This window comes from Gopherus evgoodei, chromosome 4, assembly GCF_007399415.2.
Source record: "Gopherus evgoodei ecotype Sinaloan lineage chromosome 4, rGopEvg1_v1.p, whole genome shotgun sequence".
NCBI lineage: Eukaryota > Metazoa > Chordata > Testudines > Testudinidae > Gopherus > Gopherus evgoodei.
Window position 1 is genome coordinate 24,521,024 of NC_044325.1, and position 24,484 is coordinate 24,545,507.

The 24,484-nt window shown below is 41.8% G+C and overlaps 1 protein-coding gene across 2 annotated transcripts in view; it reads right to left on the reverse strand.

Moving 5' to 3' along the window:
* PPP2R5C (protein phosphatase 2 regulatory subunit B'gamma) overlaps nucleotides 1-24,164 on the reverse strand; it is a 188,303-nt gene extending 164,139 nt beyond the window's left edge. Inside the window, exons 1-2 of one of the 2 annotated variants that reach the window (XM_030558740.1) lie at nucleotides 23,977-24,164; nucleotides 22,011-22,076 (exon numbers count right to left, since the gene is read on the reverse strand). In XM_030558740.1, the coding sequence (XP_030414600.1) occupies nucleotides 22,011-22,076; nucleotides 23,977-24,003 (93 nt within the window). In that variant the 5' untranslated portion in view covers nucleotides 24,004-24,164. The remainder of the gene's footprint in view (nucleotides 1-22,010; nucleotides 22,077-23,976) is intronic. The other variant, XM_030558739.1, reaches the window with a different exon arrangement.
* Nucleotides 24,165-24,484: the final 320 nt, after the last annotated feature.

The window sequence follows — 24,484 nt, forward strand, 5'->3', positions numbered from 1 at the left end:
ACTACTTCCCTGCTCGTTCTTTCCAGTCAGTCAGTCTTGACCAGGGGTTGGCAACCTCTGGCACACGGCTTGCCAGGGCAAACACCCTGGCAGGCTGGGCCAGTTTGTTTACCTGCCACATCGGCAGGTTGGGCCGATCGCGGCTCCCACTGGCCGTAGTTCGCCATCCCAGGCCAGTGGGGCGGTAGAAAGCGGCGCGGGCGAGGGATGTGCTGGCTGTGGCTTTCTGCCACCCCCATTGGCTGTATGTCATATTGCTTTTTTCCCCCACCCTTTGCCTGTCTTGTCTTTTTAGAGTATGTCTACACTGCAATAAAAGACCTGCAGTATTGCCGTGTCTAGTCTGGGGCAGTTGATTTGGGCTCACAGGGCTCAGGCTGCAGGACTAAAAATTGCAGGGCGGTGAGTCTCAGAGTCCAGCCAGAGCCTGAACGTCAACATTGCTATTTTAGCCCGGCAGCCCGAGTCGGTGCTTTTGCCATCTTGAAGCCACTGCCACCAGTTGCACTACCTGTATACAGAAATCAAAGGATTTATTTGAACACTGCGAGTACCCCTCAGCATGCACAGGTAGGACTTAACTTTCTCCCAGTTTCCCACTTTCTCGCTCCATGTTCCCACTACCCAACCAAGACAACATAAAACAAGACAATTTAGCATTAAGATAAATATAGACAGCACTCCACCAACAGGTAGTGCCAGCTACACTGATCACCATAATATGTTTGATTCTAGAAGAGAATCCTTAATAAGAATATAATTTCTCTAAGAGTAAGGTAATTTTATGAGTATAACAAGAATTGATCTAGCTAGAGACATTACTGCAAACTTTTCAATGCTTTTTAAATTATCTGTATTGGAAAGACTCTCGGATTTACAATTTTTTTTTTACACTGAAGAATACACGTCTGCAAATACAATTGCCATGTCTCTGTAACAATACAAAGCCCATTCTCCTTTTGCTATTTCTTATACTGTCAAGTGCAAAATTGTTGAAAAAACACCGATTCCTGACACTGACAAGTAGTCAGACTAATACGGACTACAGCAGGAGTTAAAATGAGGTACATATGGTAGCCAGCAAAGTATGGTTTCATCTCAGCATGAAGTTATAGATGCAAGAAACCAGATCCAGTTGCAGTTTCACTGGAATACTGTTGTCCTAAATTTTAAACTACTTTTTGTTCACCTCTTCACACACTACAAAGCATTGCCTGCCCATCAATTCATTACTTTAGTGTTTTAGGTGTGTGGTGAGCAATTCATGTAACCATTCACAGTCAGCAACAACAACGAACTCTTATTTTGTTTGTTAGGAACAGAAAAACTACAGACTTACTGTCTGCTACTAACGAGAAAGCTGAACTGAACCCTGAGTGAATCCCTTCCTCTCTGGGAAACAACTCGGGTAATAAAAGTGCCGCTGGTGAGTGATTTCCCCTACATGAAACTACAGTGCCTCCCCAAGCGTACATCACATGCCTCTCCTCTTCAGCAACATGATCATCCAACCATCCTGGTGCTCTTACCTGCACTGCAGTCTCTTTATGACACTCCACTAGGCAGGTGTCTTTCATGATTGTGATCCAATGGGAACCCTCAGCAAGACAGGAGCACTGTCCCTTTCAAGTAGCAACTTCGACGCACTTGGAGTTTCAGACTGGAGGCGGTACCAATAACGAGAGAATTGATAGTTGGCTCTAGAGGAGGTACACTCAAAGACTCCTCTGGAGCAATGTTGCTTGGAGATGAGCGTCTTCTCAGTAATCGATGTAATGACAGCAAACTTGTCCATTAGCAGTCTGGACTTTATATGAGACGGGACCAGAGGATGATTGTTGAAGGAACCCACCTTGGTCTAGCACCATAACTTCTACTGAATACACTTTCTTGTGGTGTGAAGAAAAGCAGGGCAGATAATCACAAGGAGGAATCCAGAACCTGATCCTGGTGTGTTGCAATTCCTCAGACAAGTTGGTATTAAGATGGTCAAGGGATATTTTAAGACATCATCCCATGATTAGGTTGGCTAGCTCCTGTAGTCAGGAATGGAGTGAGATTTGAAGCAATGGGAAACCTGGCAAGACTTGTCAGCTAGTCACCTTTGATGATCTTTGGTCTTCTGCAGCACTCATTTGGCCTGACCATTTGCTTGGTGCAATGGTGACAGCTTTAATGAGAATGCTTTTGGAAAAGTCCTTGACTTCATCAGAGGTAAAAGCATTTCTCTTATCGGACACAATAGTATCTGGTAACACAAGTTAGGAATAGTTGACAAAGAGCAGCGATCATTGTACTACACCTTTGTGATGAGATTAAGATCACTTTGGGCCATTTCAAGGAAGAATCAACTATGATCAGAAAGTTCTTTCTCTAAAAGGACCCCACAAAGTCAATATAGATTCTTGACCATGGTTTCTTAGTCACTTTTCAGGGAAAAACTGAGGTTTTTGGTGGGTTATTTCGAGTAGGTTGATATGTGCTACACTCAGGCCTTGTCTACACTACAAAATAAGTTGACCTAAGTTAGGTGGACATACAGCCACCACAGTAATTACCACAGTGGTTCATGTCCAAAGAATGCCCTTTCTATCCATGGTTTGTGTCCTCCTCAAAAGTGCTTCCACCAACTTAACTCTGTAGGGCATTTGGCAGCAAACAGAGCAGGGGGGCTCCACACAGGGCTGACAGCCAACAGGTGATGTAAGTAATGCAATGTCAACACAGACTCTGCACCACCCTAACTACACTGACGTAAGCACTTCTCCTCTCGCAGAGTTAAAGTTATTAGGTGAGTGTAGTGGACAACTTACATCGGTGGAAGCAATGTTGTAGTGTATGAACTTACATATTTAGGTCAATGTAAGTTACCTTACGTCAACCTAACTCTGTAGTGTAGACCAAGTCTCATTTACAATTATTTCTAGGTCAGCATCGATACCTGGCCACCAGACATAACTTCTGGCTAATGTTTTCCTGTGCATAATTCCTTGATGTGCTGCATGTAAGATATTTAAGGTGACTCAGGGACCTCTTTCTGGAATAAAAACACAATATCCCCTTAAGAGCCAACCTTTATGGCATAAAGCCCATGTTGACAGTTTAAAAATGGTTTGAACTCTACGGGCAGTTTCCCAGCTGGCCACTGATCCTCTCTACTCCCAATTAAGTCAGCCATAAGCAGTGGGTCAGGAAGGGATTCCAAAACTTCAGCCGGAGGTGGAATGGCACAATCCAGCATCTGTAGCAGTATTCGTCTCAGTGCGTTAGTGTTAACAATTGACTTTTCTGGCTTGCAGACAAGCATGTAGCTGGAAGCACTTAATACAATCCTCCACCATTGCTTTCACAATGATGTGACTGGAGATGTTGACTTGATACTGGAGACAATTCCCAGAAGTGGCTTGTGTTTAGTACGAATCTCAACCACACAACTATAGATGTAATTGTGGAATTCCGTGACTGCAGTAACGATAGCAAGCACTTCTTGACGAGTTTGTGCATTTTTTCTCTTGGCAGACCATAAGGTTCTGAAATAGTAGGCGATAGGTGCCTCAGTTCCATCTGGCAAGGGATTGCCGAGAACAGCTCCGATGTTATAAGGTGATGCATCACAGATAACAATCAACAGCCTCAGTTAGTCACAGTGGACGCAAACAGAGTTGGCCATCAATAACTTCTTGATGTTCCTGAAGGCTTCTGCATGCGGACAAGATCAATTCTATGGAACTTCCTTGTCAAGAATGTAACGATGATGTTCAGCGACTGTTGCCTTTTTTGGAAGAAAACTGGTAGAAGTTGAGCAACCCCAAAAATGCTTGAAGTTCCTGTTTTGAATTTGGCTCAGGGCATCATGGATTGCCCATACTTTGTTTTCTGTCAGGTAGATACAAGATGCACTGATGGGATAATCCAATAAGGTGATGCTTGTAACTCCAATTTCACATTTTTCCTTCTTGATTCGAGTGCCTGATTTCTCAAATCCGTGCAAGACTTCTCAAAATTGCACAGCAAGTTCATCCACTGTTTATCTCGTAGCAGGACTTCCATATGGTACAGCACCTGGAATTCTGGAAAGCAGAGTTTCCATGAAATGTTGGAAAATTCTCAGTGCAATAGAAATGCCAAACTGAAGTCGCTTGACTCAAAATGTTCCTCGATGAGTAATAGTCATCTGCACATCTTCAGCATCCTTGTCAACAATCAGCTGGTGATATGCTTGGGTAAGCTTGAGTTTTCCAAAGATGTTTCCTCCAGCCACAACATTGAGCAGTTGGTTAACATAAAGCACTGGAAAAAGGTGCTGTCTGAAAGTGCACTTATAATCTCCACAGATTTGCATGTCACCATTCCGCTTGACTACATGTACAGCCACGTAACCCATTTTGTAAGTGTAACTAGCTCAAGGATTCCCTGTAGCTCTAGCTCAGCATTAATCTTCAGACACAGGGGAAAAGGTACATTCCGGACCTTCATGTTGGTCAGCAAAACTGCTGAATCCAAGTGGAGCAACACTTGTGGTCCTTGTAAACTCCCAATTCTTCCATAAACAACTGAGGGAATTTGTTGACTCTCTCTTTTAGTTGTTCTTCGTTGATGGCACGGATGCTGATTCTCAATAGTGTGAACCAGTTCCTGCAAAAGAGGCTTTCACACTGACATTTTGGGGCAATGAGAGGCAATCTTGCATAGAAAAGTTGTAGCAAACATTTACTTTACAGCTTCCGATGAGGTTAACTTTTTGTCCATTGTAGTCTCTAAAGCTGCACGACAGACTTGCTAACTTGGGAGTACGAGAGGGAAAAAAGACAAGGTGTCTTCATTGACAGTTGACTCTCCAGAGCCTGAGTGGACTTCCATTTTGTACTCATAACCACTAAGGAACACTGTTGCAAACATTTCAGAACCTCTAGATTCTTTGTTGCTCAGAATATGGTAAAGCTTCCTGACACCATTGTTGAAGGAAGTGTTGAGTTTGGTTGACACTTGAGGATGAGAATTCTTGTCACAGTCCTTTTGCTTCACACTGTTGACCTTGATCACTCAATGCGACCTTTCTTTTTGTGGAATCAGCACTCCGCACTTTTGAATCTACACGCACGCAGAGCACTTACGCTGTCCTCTGCAGTCTAAACAGATGTTCCAACAATTAATCTTGTCTGACGACCTTGTGGCTGAGTTCCTTTTGTACTGCTGAGTTTGCCAAGGACAATCATCTGATTGTGACAGTGTTCATGTTGGTTGTCGCAACAAAAATTTCCTAAGTGTGTAATGATGCTGTTTTGGTGGCCAGGGCCTATTCCTGAGCAATGGCAAATGTCAAATTCGGCTCTGCCGTGAAGCGCTTTATCCTGAACTCCACAAAAAAGGCGATCTTGCAGCATGTCAATGAGGAAATTACCAAAGTTACATTGTTCAGCATTGTGACACAGCTCACAGCCATCTCAACAGCTTGTTGATTTCATTTATGCAACTGACATCTCCAAACAGATGGCATAGGTGAGAAACATGTCTTCAGCAAAGCTACAATTTTATTATACGTCTTGGTCAAAACAGGCGCAACTAACGACTGTATAATTATAGAATCATACGACTGGAAGGGACGTCGAGACAGTTAGGAAGTTTTTCTTATGTTCAACCTAAGCCTCCCTTGCTGCAATTTAAGCCCACTGCTTCTTGTCCTATCCTCAGAGGTTAAGAACCATAATTTTTCTCCCTCCTCCTTGTAACAACCTTTTATGTACTTGAAAATTTATCATGTGCCCTCTCAGTCTTTCCAGACTAAGCAAACTCAATTTTTTTCAATCTTCCCTCATAGGTCATGTTTTCTAGACCTTTAGTCATTTTTGTTGCTCTTCTTTGGACTTTCTCCAATCCGTCCACATCTTTCCTCAAATGTAGCACCCAGAACTGGACAGAATACTCCAGCTGAGGCCTAATCTGCATGGAGTAGGGAGGAAGAATTACTTCCGTGTCTTGCTTACAACACTCCTGCTAATACATCCCAGAATGACGTTTGCTTTCTTTGCAACAGCGTTACACTGTTGACTCATATTTCGTTTGTGATCCATTATGACCCCCAGACCCCTTTCCACAGTACTCCTTCCTAGGCAATGCATAATATTTGTACTTTCGGCTTCTGTTGTACAGAAATGTTTTTGCCTTAATTGCTTTTGATTTCAGGTGAGCTAGCGGGTGCAAAAAGAATATTTTCTTCGTTTGGACTACTGAGTCTCACTGAAAACTGAGAATTCAGTTGAGAGCTGAAAAAACAGGAAAGCTTGTTTTCCCTCTTCCGATCTCTGAATAAAAACATGGTACGAGAGCAGGAGATCTACTAGAGCTAAAATCTTGAAGGGCAAGGTGATCAGAAACAATCAGTCCAATAAACTCCTTCCTTTGTTTGGTAAATCAATTTGAAATATAAAATGTTTCGATAACCTTACATTTTTTCTGCTGTATCCAGAACATTATAGACAGTTTTAGTTAACTAAAACAATGCTGTTTTAGAATGCTGTTTTTCTGCACTGAATTCCAATGTCCATCCAAATGCAGCTTGACACATATCAGGAGCCAAAACGTAACTAAGAAATGCCTCATTCATCATTCTCTAAAACAATATAAAAATAAGAAACTGCTTAAAATACATTTATTCAATGACACAGCTTAAATAAATGTGTATAATTATAATGTACCCTTCGGTTAACTAAAAATACCAAATTTAGTATAAAGGGGCAACATTTAGCTGCAAATCAACATTTTTAATGGTTATATACCAATCAAGGAGAATGGACTTCTCTTTAGGAAAATAACTAACAAGTATTAATGCAAAACAAGATTGAAATAACTGATTTAAATCAAAATGTCTTGCTTGCTGTTTTCAGTCATAATTAACACTTATGATTTAAATCAATCCACCCTGACTCCTCATGTAGTTTAGTTACACTTTTAGTTTTACAATTGTTTTTTGGCTTTTTGCTATAATAAAGAGTATCATTCTGTACCCCGTTTAGAGAATCAGACCTGACAGCTTTGAGGGTCCAAGCTCAAACATGACCCATTTAAAACCACTTAGCATTTCCAGAATTCAGAATCCACACTGTTGTCGATCTGCAGTGAAAGGAGCCAAAAGATGGAGAGTCAAAAGACTTACAGATAGTTAATAGTTTAAGCAAAATTACCAGCTCAAGCTAGTAATACAGTATAGTACAGAGACTTCTACTAAATGAACTTTGTTTAATGGAATACAAACTTAATTTCAGACACTGGTTAACCAAAAGAGGCAACTACCTATCACCTATACTAATTGCCTCCTTTGTCATGGGTACTTTGACAAGTACATCTCTACCCTGATATAACGCGACCCAAGATAACACAAATTTGGATATAACGTGGTAAAGCAGTGCTCCGGGGGAGGGGGAGGAGGAGGAGGGGCCAGGGCTGCACGCTCTGGCAGACCAAAGAAAGTTTGATAGAATGCGGTTTCATCTATAACGCGGTATGATTTTTTTGCCTCCCGAGGACAGCCTTATATCGGGGCAGAGGTGTAAATAGAGAAAAATGTTTATAAAAATCTATCATCTTTCATACCTCAGAGACTTATTAAGAAATTAAGGCAGCTACAAATGTTTTTTGGAGAGATTCGGCAGCATGGATTACACATTTTGACAAAAAAGGAGAAGACTTAACAAGAGGTTAGCATTAGTTTTATACAAGCTGACAATCCATATATTAATCAATTCACAAAAGTGTAACTTGCCTTTTTGTGGGGAAAGGTGAAGGGGAAGGAAACTAGCATACAGTTAGTAAACATACCAGTAAACACAAAGGAGTCTCGATAGATTGAAACACAAACATGCTAGTAAACATACCAGTAAACACAAAGGAGTCTCGATAGATTGAAAAATTCTTAGTAAAGAAGAAATTAAATTTTCTTCTCAGTTCTAGTACTGATAGACATTTTATAGAAAACGCTCAGGAACAGTCCTAGCACACCAAATGCATTTCAATTTCATTAGCCACAAGAACAATTGAAACAAATTAACAAAACTGCCTCCTTCAAAACTCTTCTGTTAAAGAATTAGATTTTTATATATTTCCCCTTTTATTTTGATTTAATAATTAAATGAATACAATTGTTTTTCACTGTGTATCTGATGTGCTATGGTTCTTTCTAATCATGAGCCATTTAACATGTATTCTTAGAAATAAACTCCTACCCTGAAGCTATAATAAATCCAAAATTATATTTAGAGTCCTTAAGTTTTAACTGCAAAAAACGGCAAGTTATCTTAAAACAATAAGTGAAATATTCACATAAGAAAAAATTAAATAAGGAAATAAGTAGTTGTAGATGGAGAGTTAGATGTGAGGAAGCAGGTAATGTATGTGCTTTGCGTAAAAAGTACTTTTTTCACCAGTGGCCAACAGAACTTTCAGTAAACACAATCACAGCAATGGAAGTTCTAGTTTTCCTTCATCGTCTTTTGTTTTATTTTTCAAAATTGTCCCACTTGGGTTTTTTGTGCCACCTCCTCTTAGAAATCCACCTACCAATATAGTAACTGTACACATTTTGGTAAAGCTGTTTTTTAATCCTGTGGAGCCAACCTTGCCAACAGCCTTTGTTGGCACTTGATATTTGAAACACTGGGAAATTGCTTACTTCAAAATCTCTATGCAAGCACCTATACACAGCCAGCTTTCCATGCAATTGTTATGGACTGCTCTCACTTAGAATTTCTGCCAACAGAAGTTCCTGCCCCGTGAATTTCTTGGATTACTTATCACTATTAAAGCAATTAAGGTAAAAACGAGATATCAACACTTGTCTTTCAGTGATTTGGAATTTTTGTTGTTGTTACAACAGGATTAAAGACACTTTCTACATATAAATGAAAAATTTCAAAAGTCCAGATTTTCATTAAATTCTCAGAAACTGTCAGATGTATGCTCATGAAAAAAATCCACTGAAAAAGTGTTACTGGTGGTTTATCAGTACAGTCCGTACTGCTAAGGAGGCTTTTTAAAAATAGAAAATATCCTCCCATAAAGTTATCACATAAGAAACTACTCCAGTTTCCAAGCCAATATTAAAAAATAAAATAAAAAGCACTTTTAAGAAACTCACAAATGAAGAAAAAAATTGGGCATTTACAAGTTATACCACCTTTTTAGTAATTTAGTAATTAATAGCTTTCACTAGTTAAACAGACCACTGAATGTTTGCAGCCAGAAAGCAAAAAGGAAGAAGTCACAAAAACATTAGTATTCTCTCACTCTTTTGTTGGGCGGGAGGAGTAAAACACTTCCTCTGGATTCTTACAGAATGTTGGAGAAGTCTTATTTTATTGGTCCTCCTTTAGATTCCTTTAGATAATAAGGCCACAATTTTGTAATTGGAATAATATTCTTGAGAGAAAAATGCCACCAATTTACTCAGCCCAGGAACCTGAAAGTTTGAAAAGTAAAACTATCAACAATTGTAAAGTTCATGACCTACAACTGGTGCACTTGAGTGTACTCTGTGTGATAGCAAGCATACTGAAAAGTGACAGATGTGAGATACTGGCAAGGCAAGACCCAATGTCACAGATTGTGGGCCAGTATCCAATACACTTCAATAGGGTTTAATCACAAAAAAGCCTGGTTTAATTTGTGGATTGTGAATTAGTTTTCAAACTAGTATTACAAACAGGTTAACAATGTCTGACACTGGGTCAAATTATTTTCAGCAAGATGGCCAAAAGAAATTAAAAAATGGCTACTGTAATTTGTAAGTTTTATTTTCTTGTTACATTTTAGAGTTTGTTCCTGCTGAAAAGCACATTTTACTGTTCGAACTTTCCAGATTTCTAAAACTACGCAGAATTAAGTTTCATTGAACAAATTCCGATATATCAACTTAAGAACACTGAGATACAGAGGAAGCTAGTTCTTCCCCTATCTCCTTACCCCAAAATAGACAACTAGAGTATGGTATAAAGTTTTGATACTTGGACACTATCCAAATCATAATTCATATTTATATTCTCTTATGCAGAGGAAGAATCAGCATGAATTTTGAAAAAGGAAATCATGCCATGCCAATCTATTAGAATTCTTTGAAGGTGTCAACAAACATGCAGACAAGGGTGATCCAATGGATATAGTATAGTGTACTTGGACTTTCAGAAAATCTTTGACAAGGTCCCTCACCAAAGGCTCTTAAGCAAAATAAGCAGTCATAGGATAACAGGAAGAACCTCTCATAGATCAGTAACTGGTTAAAAAATAGGAAACAAAGGGCAGGAATAAATGGCCACTTGTGACAGTGGAGAGAGGTAACTAGCGGGGCTGGGCCCCCAATGATCTGTAGTGAGTCCAGTGCCGTTTAACACAGTCATAAGCGATCTGGAAAAGGGGGTAAACAGTGAGGTGACAAAGTTTGAAAACAATACAAAATTACTCAAGATAATTAAGTCCAAAGCTGACTGCGAAGAGTTACAACGGCATCTCACAAAACTGGGTGACCAGGTAACAAAATGGCAGGTGAAATTCAGTGTTGATAAATGCAAACTAATGCATACTGCAAAACAAAAAACATCACCCCAACTACAAATACGGGGATCCAAATTAGCTATAACCATTTAAGAAAGGTCTCTTAGAATCATCATGGATAATTCTCTGAAAAAATCTGCTCAATGTGCAAAGCCTAACAATGTCATTAGGAAAGGGATAAAAACAGAAAACATCATAATGCCATTATATAAATCCATGGTATACTCTCACCTTGAATACTGCATACAGTTTTGATTACCCCATCTCAAAAAAGATACATTAGAACTGGAAAAAGTACAGAGAAGGGCAACAAAAAATTATTAGGGTTATGGAACAACTTCCATGAGGAGAGATTAAAAAGATAGCCCTGTCATCTTGGAAAAGAGACTACTCAGAGGGGATACGATAGAGGTCTATAAACTCATGAATGGTGTGGAGAAAGTGAATACGGAAATCTGTAAACAACAAAAACAAGGGTTCACCCAACTAAATTAATAGGCAGAAGGCTTAGAACAAACATAAGGAAGTACTTCTTCACACAACACACAGTCAACTTGTTGCCAGGGGATCGTCTATTAGGCAATTACACATATATTTCTCATAATTATGAACAACAGATTAAATTGTTCTGACATGATTACAGTGAATGCATTACCCTGTAGAATAACTATTCAAACAGTATACTTTTATGCTACTGCAACAGTTAATGGTGACCTGCAAAGGAAAAAAAATGGGTTTGTTCTTTTTTTGTTTAAGATATATGAAGAAGCCGTAAGGGTTTTATTTCTCTCTCTTTCATTCACACATTTTAACATTAAAAATATTAGGAATATTAAAGTCAGGTTTCCTCTGGCTCTTCTATCAAAGGTCAGATATGGATTGAGCGTCACGTAAACTCTCACCCTGTGTTTGAAGTGTCAGAGTTAAATATTCAGACTTCTCCGCCCACACACAAACCTCTCCTAATGTTTCTCAGGCATTTGAAGTGAATTAGCATTAAACCCAAGCAAACAAGGGTACACCAGAGTTTTAAGTAGCCTAGACAAAGATCACTTTCCCTCTCAAGTAGGTTGCACTTGTGGGGTCTCTCTGTCATCCCACCAGTCCTTTTAATCTTCCTGGAAAAAGAGAATATGATCATGCAGACCAATGTTCTCTCATTGGTTCCTTGTACTTATTTGCATACCTGTTGTCCTTGTCTTATATTTAGACCGTATACTCTCTGGGGCAGAGACAATCTTTGTTCAATGTCTGTATAGCACCTAGCACAATGGGGTCCTAGGCCCAAGACTGGATCTCTAACCACTATGGCAATACCAATAAATAATAAAATTCTCCAACATCAAGCTACAGGGGCTGAGCAGGATCTTCCCTTCAACTGCTGCTCCAACAACCACTGTGGTGCTGGGCACAGAACAGAGAGCAGGGAAACTGTCTCTATTGTATCTCAATGCTCGCCTGCTGACAACCAGGCAGCATGGAGGAGAAAGAAGATGCAACCTAAAACTGAATGAAAAGTGGAGAGGAACGAGAAGTGGGAAAAAAACTATACCCACAACAGCATCCTCCCCACAAAACCTATAACTGAACAATTGAACCCATTATCCCTGAGTCTCAACATCTCTTTGCTGCATAGCAATTAGCTCTGTGAAATCTGCTGGCGAAGTACGTGTCTCCATCCTCCTCAAGCGGCAGGTCCATAGGTGAAATGAGCCTTCTACTGCTACCAGTGACTATTAGCTCAAGAGGCAGAGGACTGCATTGTGGATTTAATGATCTCAACCTTACTGATAACCCATGTGAGCAAACAATACACATCCACATGACAAAAACTGAAAAAACAATTTCCAAGTATTTAAAAAAAAACCACTTAGGAAATTACATAAATGACATTAAAAGAAGGTTAAGGTGACAAAGTCAAGTGTTCAAAAGTTAAATGCCAGAAATTGGCCAGTGTATTCACATTATGATATAGTAGTTACAAGATCACGTTACTTTTTCCACAGGACTTCTGACTCATTAAGCACATAGACTGGACGGTACTCTGGGGATGAATCAAGGTTGTGTAGTGAAAGAGATGTGTGTGTAAGATCTCTGCCTCATTTGTTGAAGTTGGAAGGTGTGGGATAAACCAGCAGGGAAAAACAAGAAGAGAAAGGATGGTCTTATGGTCAAGGCAACTGAATGCAATCCTAGAGAACTGGATTCTATCCTTGCATCTGCTACAGAACTGCTAGGCAAGGCTAGTCAAATTACACACCAAACCAAACTGGTCATAGGCAGCTACTACTGTGTTCTCATATTCTAAGTACCCAATCTGAGACACTTGGGGTCAGATTTACCAGCTGCACCTGATGTCAATGGAAATTATAGTCTGAACATATGAAGTGCTATAAAATGCAAAGCACTTTGAAAAATCAGATTCTAGGCTTTTCAAATTGGGCACCCAGAATTAGAGGAAATTTCTGATAATTCTGGCTTCAATCTGTGCCTGAATTCCCCATCTGTAAAACAAGGATAATGCCACTCCCGTACATCACAGGGGTATTGTGAAAGTAAATTCATTAATGTTTGTAAAGCACTCAAACACTATAATGCAGCATCATAGAAAAGCCCATGAAGAAATATATAATTCTGTGTTCACTGAAGGGTTTAGATCGTATAAAAGTATGCATAGGGCCATACATTAAATGATAAGAAATCACAGAAACTGTAGAAATATAGGACTGGATGGGACCTCAATAAGTCATCCAACCCAGTCCCCAATACTGAGGCAGGACTAAGTATTATCTAGACCATCCTTGACAGGTGTTTGTCCAACCTGTTCTTAAAAACCTCTAATGATGGAGATTCCACAAACTCCCTCGGTAATTTGTTCTAGTGCTTAACTACCCTTACAGTTAGGAATTTTTCCCTACTGTCTAACCTGACTCTCCCTTGCTGCAATACAAGCCCTTTACTTCTTGTCCTGCCCTCAGTGGTTAAGGAGAAAATTTATCACCCTCCTCTTTATAACAACCTTTAACATATTTGAACACTTATGTCCCCATCCCACCCCCGTTTTCTCTTCAACAGACTAAACAAACCCAGGTTGTTGGTCTTGGGGTGGGTTTTTGTTTTTTTTCAAAAATCTCTCTCGTATATCATGATTTCTACATCTTAAATTATTTTTGCTGCTCTCTTTGGATTTTCCCCAATTTGTCCACATCTTTCCTGAAGCGTGGTGCCTAGAACCGGATGCAACATTCCAATTGAATCCTTATCAGTGTTGAGTAGACTGGAAGCATTACTTCTCATGTCTTGCAATAATCCTAACACATCCCAGGATAACATTTGCTTTTTTTTTTTTTTTTTTTTTTTTTTTGCAACTGTATTACACTGTTGACTCATTTAGTTTGTGATCCACTATAACCCCCCGATCTTTTCTGTAGTACTCTTTCCTAGGCAGTCATTTCTCAATTTGTATTTGTGCAATTGATTATTCCTTCCTAAGTGTAGTACAGTGCATTTGTCCTTACTGAATTCCATCCTATTTATTTCAGACCATTTCTGTGTTTTTATCAAGATCATTTTGAATTCTAATCCTGTTGTCCAAAATGCTTGCAATCCCTCCCAGTTTAGTATTATCACAAACCACTAGTGTACTTTTCATGCCATTATCCAAATCATTTATGAAGATATTGAATAGAACTAGATCCAGACAGAGCTCTGTGGGACCCCACTCAATATGCCCTTCCAGATTGACTGTGAACCTCTAATAACTACTCTGAGTATGGGTGCACAACTGATTTTAAAACCACTTTATGGCAGGTTCATCTATTCTATATTGCTCTACTTATGAGAAGATCATGCGAGACAGTACCACAAGCCTTACTAAAATTGACATTTACCATATCTACTACTTCCCCTTCCCCCGTGCACAAGGCTTGTTACCCTGTCAACCAAGGATATTATGTTGCTTGGACATGATTTGTTCTTGACAAACCTACATTGACTGTTACTTAACTTACTGTGTTCTAGGTGCTTACAATCTGATTGTCTGATTATTTGCTCCTTTATCTTTCTGAGTACCAAAGTTAAGCTGACTAGGCTATAACTCCCTCGGTTGTCCTTATACCCCTTTTTAGACAGGTACTATATTCAACCAGTTCCTGTCCCTGCGTTCCTTCCTGTCCTGCACAAGTCCTCAAAGATAAACATATTATAAAGGCCAAAGTGCACAATTCTGCCCCCTACATAATTGTATTTTTTATTTTACAAAATATTTTCATCCTTCGTAATCTGATGTACTTTCCACTTTCTAATATGATTGAGTTACAGGTCATGGAAAATCTCCAGGTCTCTTACCATACTTCCTCTTTCCTACACCTTTGCATAGTGTGCTCTTGTGCCCTTAACTATGTCTCTTAAAAAAACTACCAACTCCCCTGAACTCTTTTTTCCCTTAGGTAAAGTCCTGTGGAAGCAAGTCTATCAATTCTGAGTTTGCTGGTCTGCCTCCTTGAAGTCCATTGTCTTTATTCTGCTGTTTTCCCTCCTACCAGTCCTTAGAATCATGAACTACTGTTTCATGATCACTTTCACCCAAGCTGCCTTCCACCTTCAAATTCTCAACCAGTTCCTATTTACCAGAATCAAATCTAGAACACCCTCTCCCCATTCACTCTATCTTCTGCAATAAAAATTTGTCTCCAATGCATTCCAAGAACTTGTTGGATAACCTGTACCCTGTTCTATTATTTTCCAAACAGGAGTTTGGGTAGCTGAAGTCCCCCATCACCACCAAGTCCTGTTCTTTGGATGATTGCGTTAGTTTTGCAGTTTGAGGTCTTCAAACCACAATCTAGGGACTTCAATAACTCAGACATAGGTTAGGGGGTTGCTACAGGAGTGGGTGGGTGAGATTCTGTGGCCTGCATTGTGCTGGAGGTCAGACTAGATGATCATAATGGTCCCTTCTGATCTTAAAGTCTATGAGTTTTTTTAAAAACTCTCACTCATTGTGAGAGGGTCCCCAGGGTGCAACCTAGACTGTAGAACTGCTGAACTTGCCAGGACTGGCCTTTGGGAAAATGGCATCCTGGGCAAACTTGTATTTTGGTGAGTCTGGCCCCCGTCGGCCTTGCCCTCCCATTGCCCCAGGTCCCCATAGGCTACTCACCACCCTTCACCCCTAAGCCCTACAACCCTAATCCCTGCACCTCCCTCCCATGCCCCGAACCTCTACTCTGTGCCCTTTGCCCCAGGCCCAGCTCCCACACGCGGAAATTAACCTAGATGCACAGAGCAGCTGGCACTGCTGCTCTCTCCCCCCCAGAACACTGCTCCTCTCTGCACCTCTAGAGGGATTGGGGGGGGGGAGGAGGGCAAGGAGCAACATCAGGGATCCCTGCATCCAGGTCACGTTCCACATCTGGGCAGCATAAGTGGAGGCAGGAGAGCAGCAGCTCCTGATGCTTGCCTCACAGCACAGCCCAGCTGGGAAAGTGACCTGAATGCATGGAGCGTTCGATATTGCTCCCTCCACCTCACATTCCCCTCCTCCCAGGGTTGGGGGAGGAACATTCTGAGGGGGTTGAGCAGTAGCTGTGCTTCATTGCTTGTCTTCCCTCCCTCCCCCATGATCCTTCACCAGGAAGAAGCAGGGAGAAACCTGGGGGCACACACCCCCCTTGGACAGTGCAAGTTCATTAAGTAGTTTACCACTCCCTCAGTGTGGAATGGACACGCACTAGCCTTTGTAAACTGAGCTGAGATTTCCCAAGCACTTCAACCAAAACATTGTTTTAGGTAAAATACAAAACAGATTTATTAACTACAGGAAAATAGGTTTTAAGTGATAAGCAATATGCATAAAGGTCAGAGGTATTTTAGTAAAATAAAAAGCAAATACACTTTCTAAACCATAAAATTTTAGTCTAAGCAAGAGTTGAATCATACAGCTTTTCTGACCCTGACAAACAGTACAAGCATCCTTAATATACAGGCTGGGACTACCTTCCCATCTGGGACCACCCATCCCAGATCAAAGTCTCTGTCTTCCAGAAGTTACTCCAGGTGCTGAGATGAGGAGAAAAGAGACCAAGTAACGATATCACTTCACCTCTTTTATATTTTCTTCAGCTTGCGGAAAAGATCTTTGCTGTGATGTGGAGGGATCAGGCAGTCCCCATTGGACAAGCAATCTCCATTGAAAACATGCTGTCTCTGAGATCACCACTGGGAGAGTGGATTCCCTTTAATGGGCCAACAGCACGTGTGGCTGGTCCTTTGCTGCAACTGAAATGCTGGCTGTGAGTGTCTCCCAACCTCACAACGTATTTCAGTAACACATATAGCAATGCTTCATAACTTCACATATAATGATAGCATACACAATCAAACAGGATACTAATATTCAACAGATCAAGACTTAAAATGATAACTCACAAGGCATACTTTGTATAAAACATATATTATCACAGTGGTGAATACTCGGGTTCCAGGGTGCTACTTTGAGGTACAGAGCGTCACACACTGCTTCCTGGTTAGGTGAGCTGCAGTAGACTCCTACCATAATATCACCCTTGTTTCTTACCCATTTTATAATTACCCAGAGACTGTCAACACATCTCTCCCCCACTTGTGTCTTTGCTATAGAAGGCAGTAACTCCTCCCTTTTTTCCCTGCCTGAACAAGTTGTACCCTTTAATCCAATATCCCAGTCATGTGAATTATCCCACCAAGTCTCTGTGATTAATTGAATTGTGACTGAATAGATACACATTTAGTGAGCACCATTCATACTATATACTGAATGAGGCAGAGTCCTGGGGGAAAAATAACATGTGAACAACTAATTAAAGATTATAATAATGCATATGCACTAGAAAGCCAAATTAAAGTAGCAAGATCACCTTAATTTAGGTATTTCCTAACTCCTGGGTGCTTTACTTTGCAACCATAACATTTTCTTCTAATATGTTTTTTGTTTCCACCTGAATGTTTTATGTTGCATACAATCATTTTCCCTTGTATTTTGCACTACCAGTTCTTTAAATAAAAGTTTTAAACGTTGGTGACATTTCAACTATAAAATACCCCAGTCTCCCAACTGTTATTGATGACTCGGGTTAGTCTGAATCAATTAAAAGATTTTGATGTCTTGATGCCCAATCCTCATTTTTGAAATGCAGCTGTTACATACAGATTCAGAATTACTCATCCCCATCCCAAATCTATGATGATGTATTCTTAATTCAAAGTTTGTGTATAGTGAGCTGTTGGATCTACCCTAAAAGCGAGGAAAGTCATTTTTATTCAGGCTGTTTGAAGTTTTTTGTGTGTGTGTGTGTGTATGGGGGGGCGGGGGAAATGATAACATTTAACTCAGACACTTGATAAACACATGGGAGAAAATATGTCAGATTAAACACCCCAATCCTCCAAAGCTCAGGCCTGATCTACACTAAAATTAGGTCAACTCTGCTACATCCCTCAGGGGTGTGAAAAATCCACACCCCTGAGTGACATAGTTAAGTCAGTCTAACCCCCTGCACAGACAGCACTAGGTTAAGAGAAGAATTCATTTGTTGATGTAGCTACAGCTTCTAAGGGAGGTGGATTACCCCTCCCATAGGTGTAGGCAGCGTCTACACCAAAGAGCTGCAGCATATCAAGCGTAGACAAGCCCTTAGCAATCAAGATCACAATCCATATGTGACCAACAAAACCAGAGACTAGTCTATTCCTGGTATTTCTAAAATGGCCCTATGTCTAGGTTGAAGTACATTTGAGAGGCACTGTTTTTGTGGATTAGGCATAAAGTTAACACACTAGAGACCTGAGTTGTTGTAATCTTCATTTCAGATAGCACTTTCTGTACAACCTTAGGAAAGTTGCTTCTCTTGCCCTCCAGGCCTCAGTTTTCCAAACTGTAAGATGGAGATAATGCTTACTCATTTTTATAAATCACTTTGAGATCCACAGATAAAAAAAATGCTATAAAAGTCCAAATAATCATGTGTTCAGATAAGCACTACAGACATGCCTAAAAATAAAATATTTGTGGGACACTGCAGGGACTAGAGACTGTCCTCTATTCAAAGAACAGGGGCAACACAAGTAACAATCTGGCATTTTTCACATGCATTAAATTCACTTGAAAAAACAACATATGTCTGTGCATTTCTAAATCTGTTGGTGGTCGAGAGAAGGATTTAAATATCTATTTATCTCAAACATCTATCAGCCAGAGGTAGATACTGAAATAAGAGTTGTATTTCACAGAAACACTACTTTTACGTTCAATTCTAGAACTACCTACATGAAAATCTCCATCAGAACATCTGCTTTTCCTGAGAAAACTAAAATGCATTGGTGATCTCCCAGAAAACACCATCCTAGCCACCATGAATGTGGAGGCTCTCTACACAAACATCCCACACACAGATGGAATACAAGCTGTCAGGAACAGTATCCCTGATGATGACACAGCACAACTTGTTGCTGAGCTCTGTGACTTTATCCTCATGCACAATTATTTCAAATTTGGTGAAAATATATACATCCAGACCAGTGGCACCGCCGTGGGCACCAGCATGGCCCCACAATATGCAAACATTTTTATGGCTGACCTGGAACAACGCATTCTCAGCTCTTGTCCACTCACACCCCTTCTCTACCTATGCTACATTGACGACATCATCATCATCTGGACCCATGGGAAGGAGACTCTGGAAGAATTCCACCATGATTTCAACAGCTTCCACTCCACCATCAACCTCAGCCTGGACCAATCTACACAAGAGGTCCACTTCCTAGACACCACACTACCAATAAGTGATGGCCACGTTAACACCACCCTATACCGAAAACCCCAATGACTGCTATGCCTACCTTCATGCTTCCAATTTCCACCCCGGACACACCACACAATCCATCCTCTACAGCTAAGCGCTGTGGTATAACAGCATTTGCTCCAACCCCTCAGACAGAGACCAACACTTACAAGATCTTCACCAAGCATTCTCAAAACTACGATACCCGCACGAGGAAATAAGGAAACAAAATCAACAGAGCCAGACATGTACCCAGAAACCTCCTGCTACAAGACAAGCCCACGAAAGAAACCAACAGAACTCCACTGGCCATCACCTACAGTCCTCAGCTTAAACCTCTCTAAAACATCATCAGTGATCTACAACCCATCCTAGACAATGATCCCTCACTTTCACAGACCTTGAGAGGCAGTCCAGCCCTTGCCCACAGACAACCCACCAACCCCAAGCATATTCTCACCAGCAACCACACACTGCACCATAACAACTCTTACTCAGGAACCAATCCATGCAACGAACCTCGATGCCAAATGGAAAGATTCTATGTAATGCTAAGTCTCCAGGAAATGTGGGAAGGAGAATGAGTAGCAATTTAATTGACCCACTTGAAGCCATCACATCTAGCTGGTTGACAAAGGTAAAATGAAGCAGCAAGAGAGAGGAACAAAAGCATTAACAACAGAATTGTCAGTCAGAAGTGGAACAGTTCAGTGTACGGTTTTAAAAATTATAGAAATTTAAGGCAGAAAGGGTCCTCCAGAGATCCAGTACACCCCTCTGTGCTGAGGAAGCACCACGTATACTTAGGCCATACCTGACAGGTGTTTGCCCAACTCGTTTTAAAAAACCTCCAGTGATGGGAATTCCAAAACCTCCATTGGAAGACCATTCCAATTCATAACTATCCTTATAGTTATGCAATGTTTCCTAGTATCTAACCTAAACCTTCCTTGTCGCAAATTAAGCAAATTGTTTCTTGTTTCTTTCAGTGCACTTGGAGAGCAATTGATCACTGTCCTCTTTATAACAGCCCTTTACAGTTTAGAAGACTTATCAGATCCCATTTCAGTCCTTTCCTCATAGGTCAGGTTTTCTAAAACTTTTATCATTTTTGTTGCTCTTTTCTGGACTCTCTCCAATTTGTCCACGTCGTTCTTGAAGTGTAGCACCCAAAACTGGACACAGAACTCAAAGTGAGACTTCTCCAGTGTTGAGCAGATCAGGACAATTACCTCCCTTGTATTATACAACACTTCTGTTAATATACTCAGAATGATATTAGCCTTTTTAGCAACTGTATCAGATTATACAACTGATATTCAATTTGTGATCTACTATACTCGCAGATCCTTTTCGGTTTTACCACCACCTACTCAGTTACTCCCCATTTGAAGTTGTGTATTTGATTTTCTTCTACTTTTTGCTTATCGTTAATGAATTTCATCTTGATTTCAGAACAATTTTTCAATTTGTAAAGGTCATTTTGAATTCTAATCCTATCCCCCAAAGTACTTTCAATCCCTCCCACTGGAGAAGTCATAAGAGAAAAACGTGGAAGCCCATGAACAAGACCGTTACACAAGTCTAGGATCTCTTGACAGCTTGGAAGAAGACACTGTCACTTGAAAGAGATGGACTAGCATTCAGTTCATGAAGGAAGAGAGCTACTGGCAACAGAGAGAAGACGACATAGAAGTTGAAAAACTGGGGCACCTTAAAAGAAAAAGACAGGCCCTTTACCTGACAAAAGGGTTGGAGGAAGGAAAAATTACTCCTATGGGAATTCTGTGCTAAATAAATAAATAAACAAACAAATAAATAAATTCTACACACAATATTTTAAAATTCAGCAAATTTTATTTGTGAATAAATAAACGTTGTGGTCCAAGTGCAGAGGGGGGTGGGTCTCTTCAGGGTGGGATGCGTTCAAGGGGGTTCCGGACGCAGAGGGGTGGGGGTTCAGCACATGGGAGCAGGAAGCAAGGTGTGAATGTGTGCAGAGCTTTCTGTAGCCAGGTAGATTTCAGGGGGTAGGTCTCACCCAGCCCCTCTTGAAAGGAAAGAGCAAGTCCAGTCCTCCCTTGCCCCAGCCTAGTCAGAACTAGAAGCTGAGCCCAGCACAGGGTAGAAGCCACCGGCTGGGGCATCCCTAGCCCATACTGCTTCCCTGCCATGATTTCTCCCCCCACTGGCCGCTCCAGGCACCCAAAATAACATGCCCATGCTGTTGGGGAGGGATGCTTCCCTATGCTTCCACATCAGAAAGGCATTTTTCTGCAGGGAAGCAAGGAAATCTGTGAGGGACTTGAACTTTGCAGGCAGAATTCCCTCAGGAGTAAAAGGTGCATGCCTACAGTAGTTGACAGACAGAGGTAGCCAGTGGAGGGAAAAAAAAAAAAAAGTTGATGGGAGTAGAAAGTAAGTGATCAAGGACCAGCCACAGTTGATTTTATTTTGAGTAATTCCTCTGAAGGCACTTTCCAAAAGTTATATGCAGCTTTGTAAAACATCTTTCTGGTCAAAGAAGTCCTAAGGGTTTCCAAAAAACCAAACCTCTTCCATCTCTAAGTTATATCAATGTGGGAAAGACTACACAATATTGAAAAGTCTTCCCAAATATTCTCAAAGTCTGCATGCTGTAGCAATAATTACCTCATGTTCTTGGTTATCTTGTCCATCTTTACAACTTTTTCCACTTTTGCCCAATTTTGCAGGTTCCTGAAAATTAAAGAGATTTATAAATTTTCCCAGCTTCAAGCTTGATTTCAAACATAATCAAATATGCTTTCAGTCAAGTAACTGATTGTCCAGAGAACTACATAAAAATATGCACTACAGAAGGTTAGTAAGGCCCATACTATTACAATTTTAGTATCAGAAATTCCACAATACTTAACACTTTTCACCTTCAAAATACTTTGGAAACGTTATTTCTCGCAACATACCAATAAGCAATTTACATCAATGAATCTTATATCCATTTATATTTAAAAAACAGACGCAAAGAGTGCAAATGGTATGCACTAGGCAACAGAGAATCAGCCTCGGTTTACCCTTGTTTTCTTTAGCCTCTAGTGTGGCTTTGAAGCCTGGGTAAGCTGTTCCAGTGCAAGTCACGGTTTACACTGCTGTATCATGTCTATACTGTATAGGTGTTTGCATCTGTTTAGCTACAACAGTAGCTAAAACCCCAGTGTTAAAGCTAAGTCTGTAACCCAAGAGTTTCTCCTCACTTCGAATTCTGCACTTAGACTATATCCAGCCCCTATTTCTCTCACTACAGAATAAAGGAAACGAAAGAAATACAAACATTAACACTGTCTACTACTTTTTTGGAGCAGTGGGGCATCTTTATTTTAATGCAAAAAAATCAATACATTCATAAGACACAGACAAATCCATGAGAAACTGATTTTAAACTGATGCAGAAATGCTAAAAGACTGCCTGAAATCAAAGGAATGAAGGAAGTATCTAGTGGAACAGGCAGAGAATGGCAGTCAGGAGCTCGGGGTTTCACTCCTGGCTTTGAATATCAGGGGGTAACAACAAAGGAGTCCCCTGGCACCTTAAAGACTAACAGATTTATTTGGACATAAGCTTTTGTGGGTAAAAAACCTCACTTTTTCAGATGCAACTCCTGGCTTTAACACTAACTCCCTCTAATGGTTTTCTACCTGTACATGGCCCTGATCTTCGTATCTGGGCACCTTCCATGTAAAATCAACATCAGTGAAATCCCTAGTGGACTTCATGGAATCTCTGGCACTTTTTTTTAGGGAAAACTCTCTTCGGGCCACTCTGTGGCCTAGAGCAATCACTACTTCTCTGCCTCAGTTGCTCTGTTTGTAAAATGGGAGCAATGTTACCACACTGGGTGGGGAGGGGACTGCAAATCTCAAGCAATGCTTGCAAAGTGTTTTTGGATGGTTCTATGAACACAGCTTCAAGCAGCACAGTATTCATAAATCAAAGCAACACAGTAATAATCCTACCCAGGAAAGTGCTGTAGATGCCAACCTTAAAAATAGCCTCCCCCAGAGACCTGCTCCCCTTTAAAAATACTCCGTCCCACGCAAAGTAGAGATACCCCACCTTGCCCCAAATTAAGAGATCTCCTCTAACAACTCACTCCTCCTACATACACCCGATAAAATAGCCACTCCCGTACCCGAGCAATTGCACCTTCACGCCCCCAAGAAATCCCCTCCGCCTCGAAGCCCTGGATCTCCCTGGTGCTGCTGAATCCGGGTCTCACCCCGAGGGCGGACAGGGGCGAATCGGGCCCCAGAAATTAGGTGAGGAGACGCAGCATAGGCGGGGCTAGGCCCACCGCCCACCCGCAGGGAGCGCCCCCTCCCACGCCGCCTCACCGGCTTCCCATCCCCGCCCCCTCCCACAGGGAGCACCCGGGAGTCCCTCGGCAGCCTCCGCCCGGACCGACCCGCCTCAGCCCTTGTCCCTCTCTTCCCTTCCAGGACCTGCCCAGCTCCCCCCGCAACTCGCCACCCCTCAGCGGCTCTGCCTCCGGGCCCCTCTCCCTCCCGCAGGGGCCTGCTCCCCTGGCCCGCCCCGCGAGGAGCTCCCCGGGCCTTCAGCGCCCCCGGCCGGCGGACTCACCTTCTCCTTCTTGTTTTTATTCGGCATGGCAGGTCGGTTGGGCGCCCGGGCCGGAGCGGAGCGGAGCGGAGCGGAGCGGCGCGGCGCAGCCTCCGGGGGTCCCTGCTCGGAGTCCTCGCTGCGACTCCCCCGCCCCACTGAGGCTCTTCCCCTTCTCCGGCTCCCAGCGGCGGCAGCCTTGCCTCCGCCCGGCCGAGCCGGGACGCCGCTTCGCCATTGGCTGTCCCCCGTCACGTGGGATCAACGTTCCCCCTCCTCCCCTCTGTGAGCTAGGGGGCGGGGCTGTCTCCATCCCAGCGCACAGCGGCGGCTGGGGGGAGTTGGTAGCGCCTGGAGAGCGGCCTCCTGCCTGGGGCTCACGCTCTCCCCCCCTTTCCCCCGGCTATTCAGACGGGCCCAGGCAGAACCGCCCCTCCCCCAGGACCGAAGCAGAGTCGTTTCCCAGGCTCAGGCAGACGGGGGTCTAAGACCCACTCTCCCATGGATCATAATAGAGGCAGAAGATGCC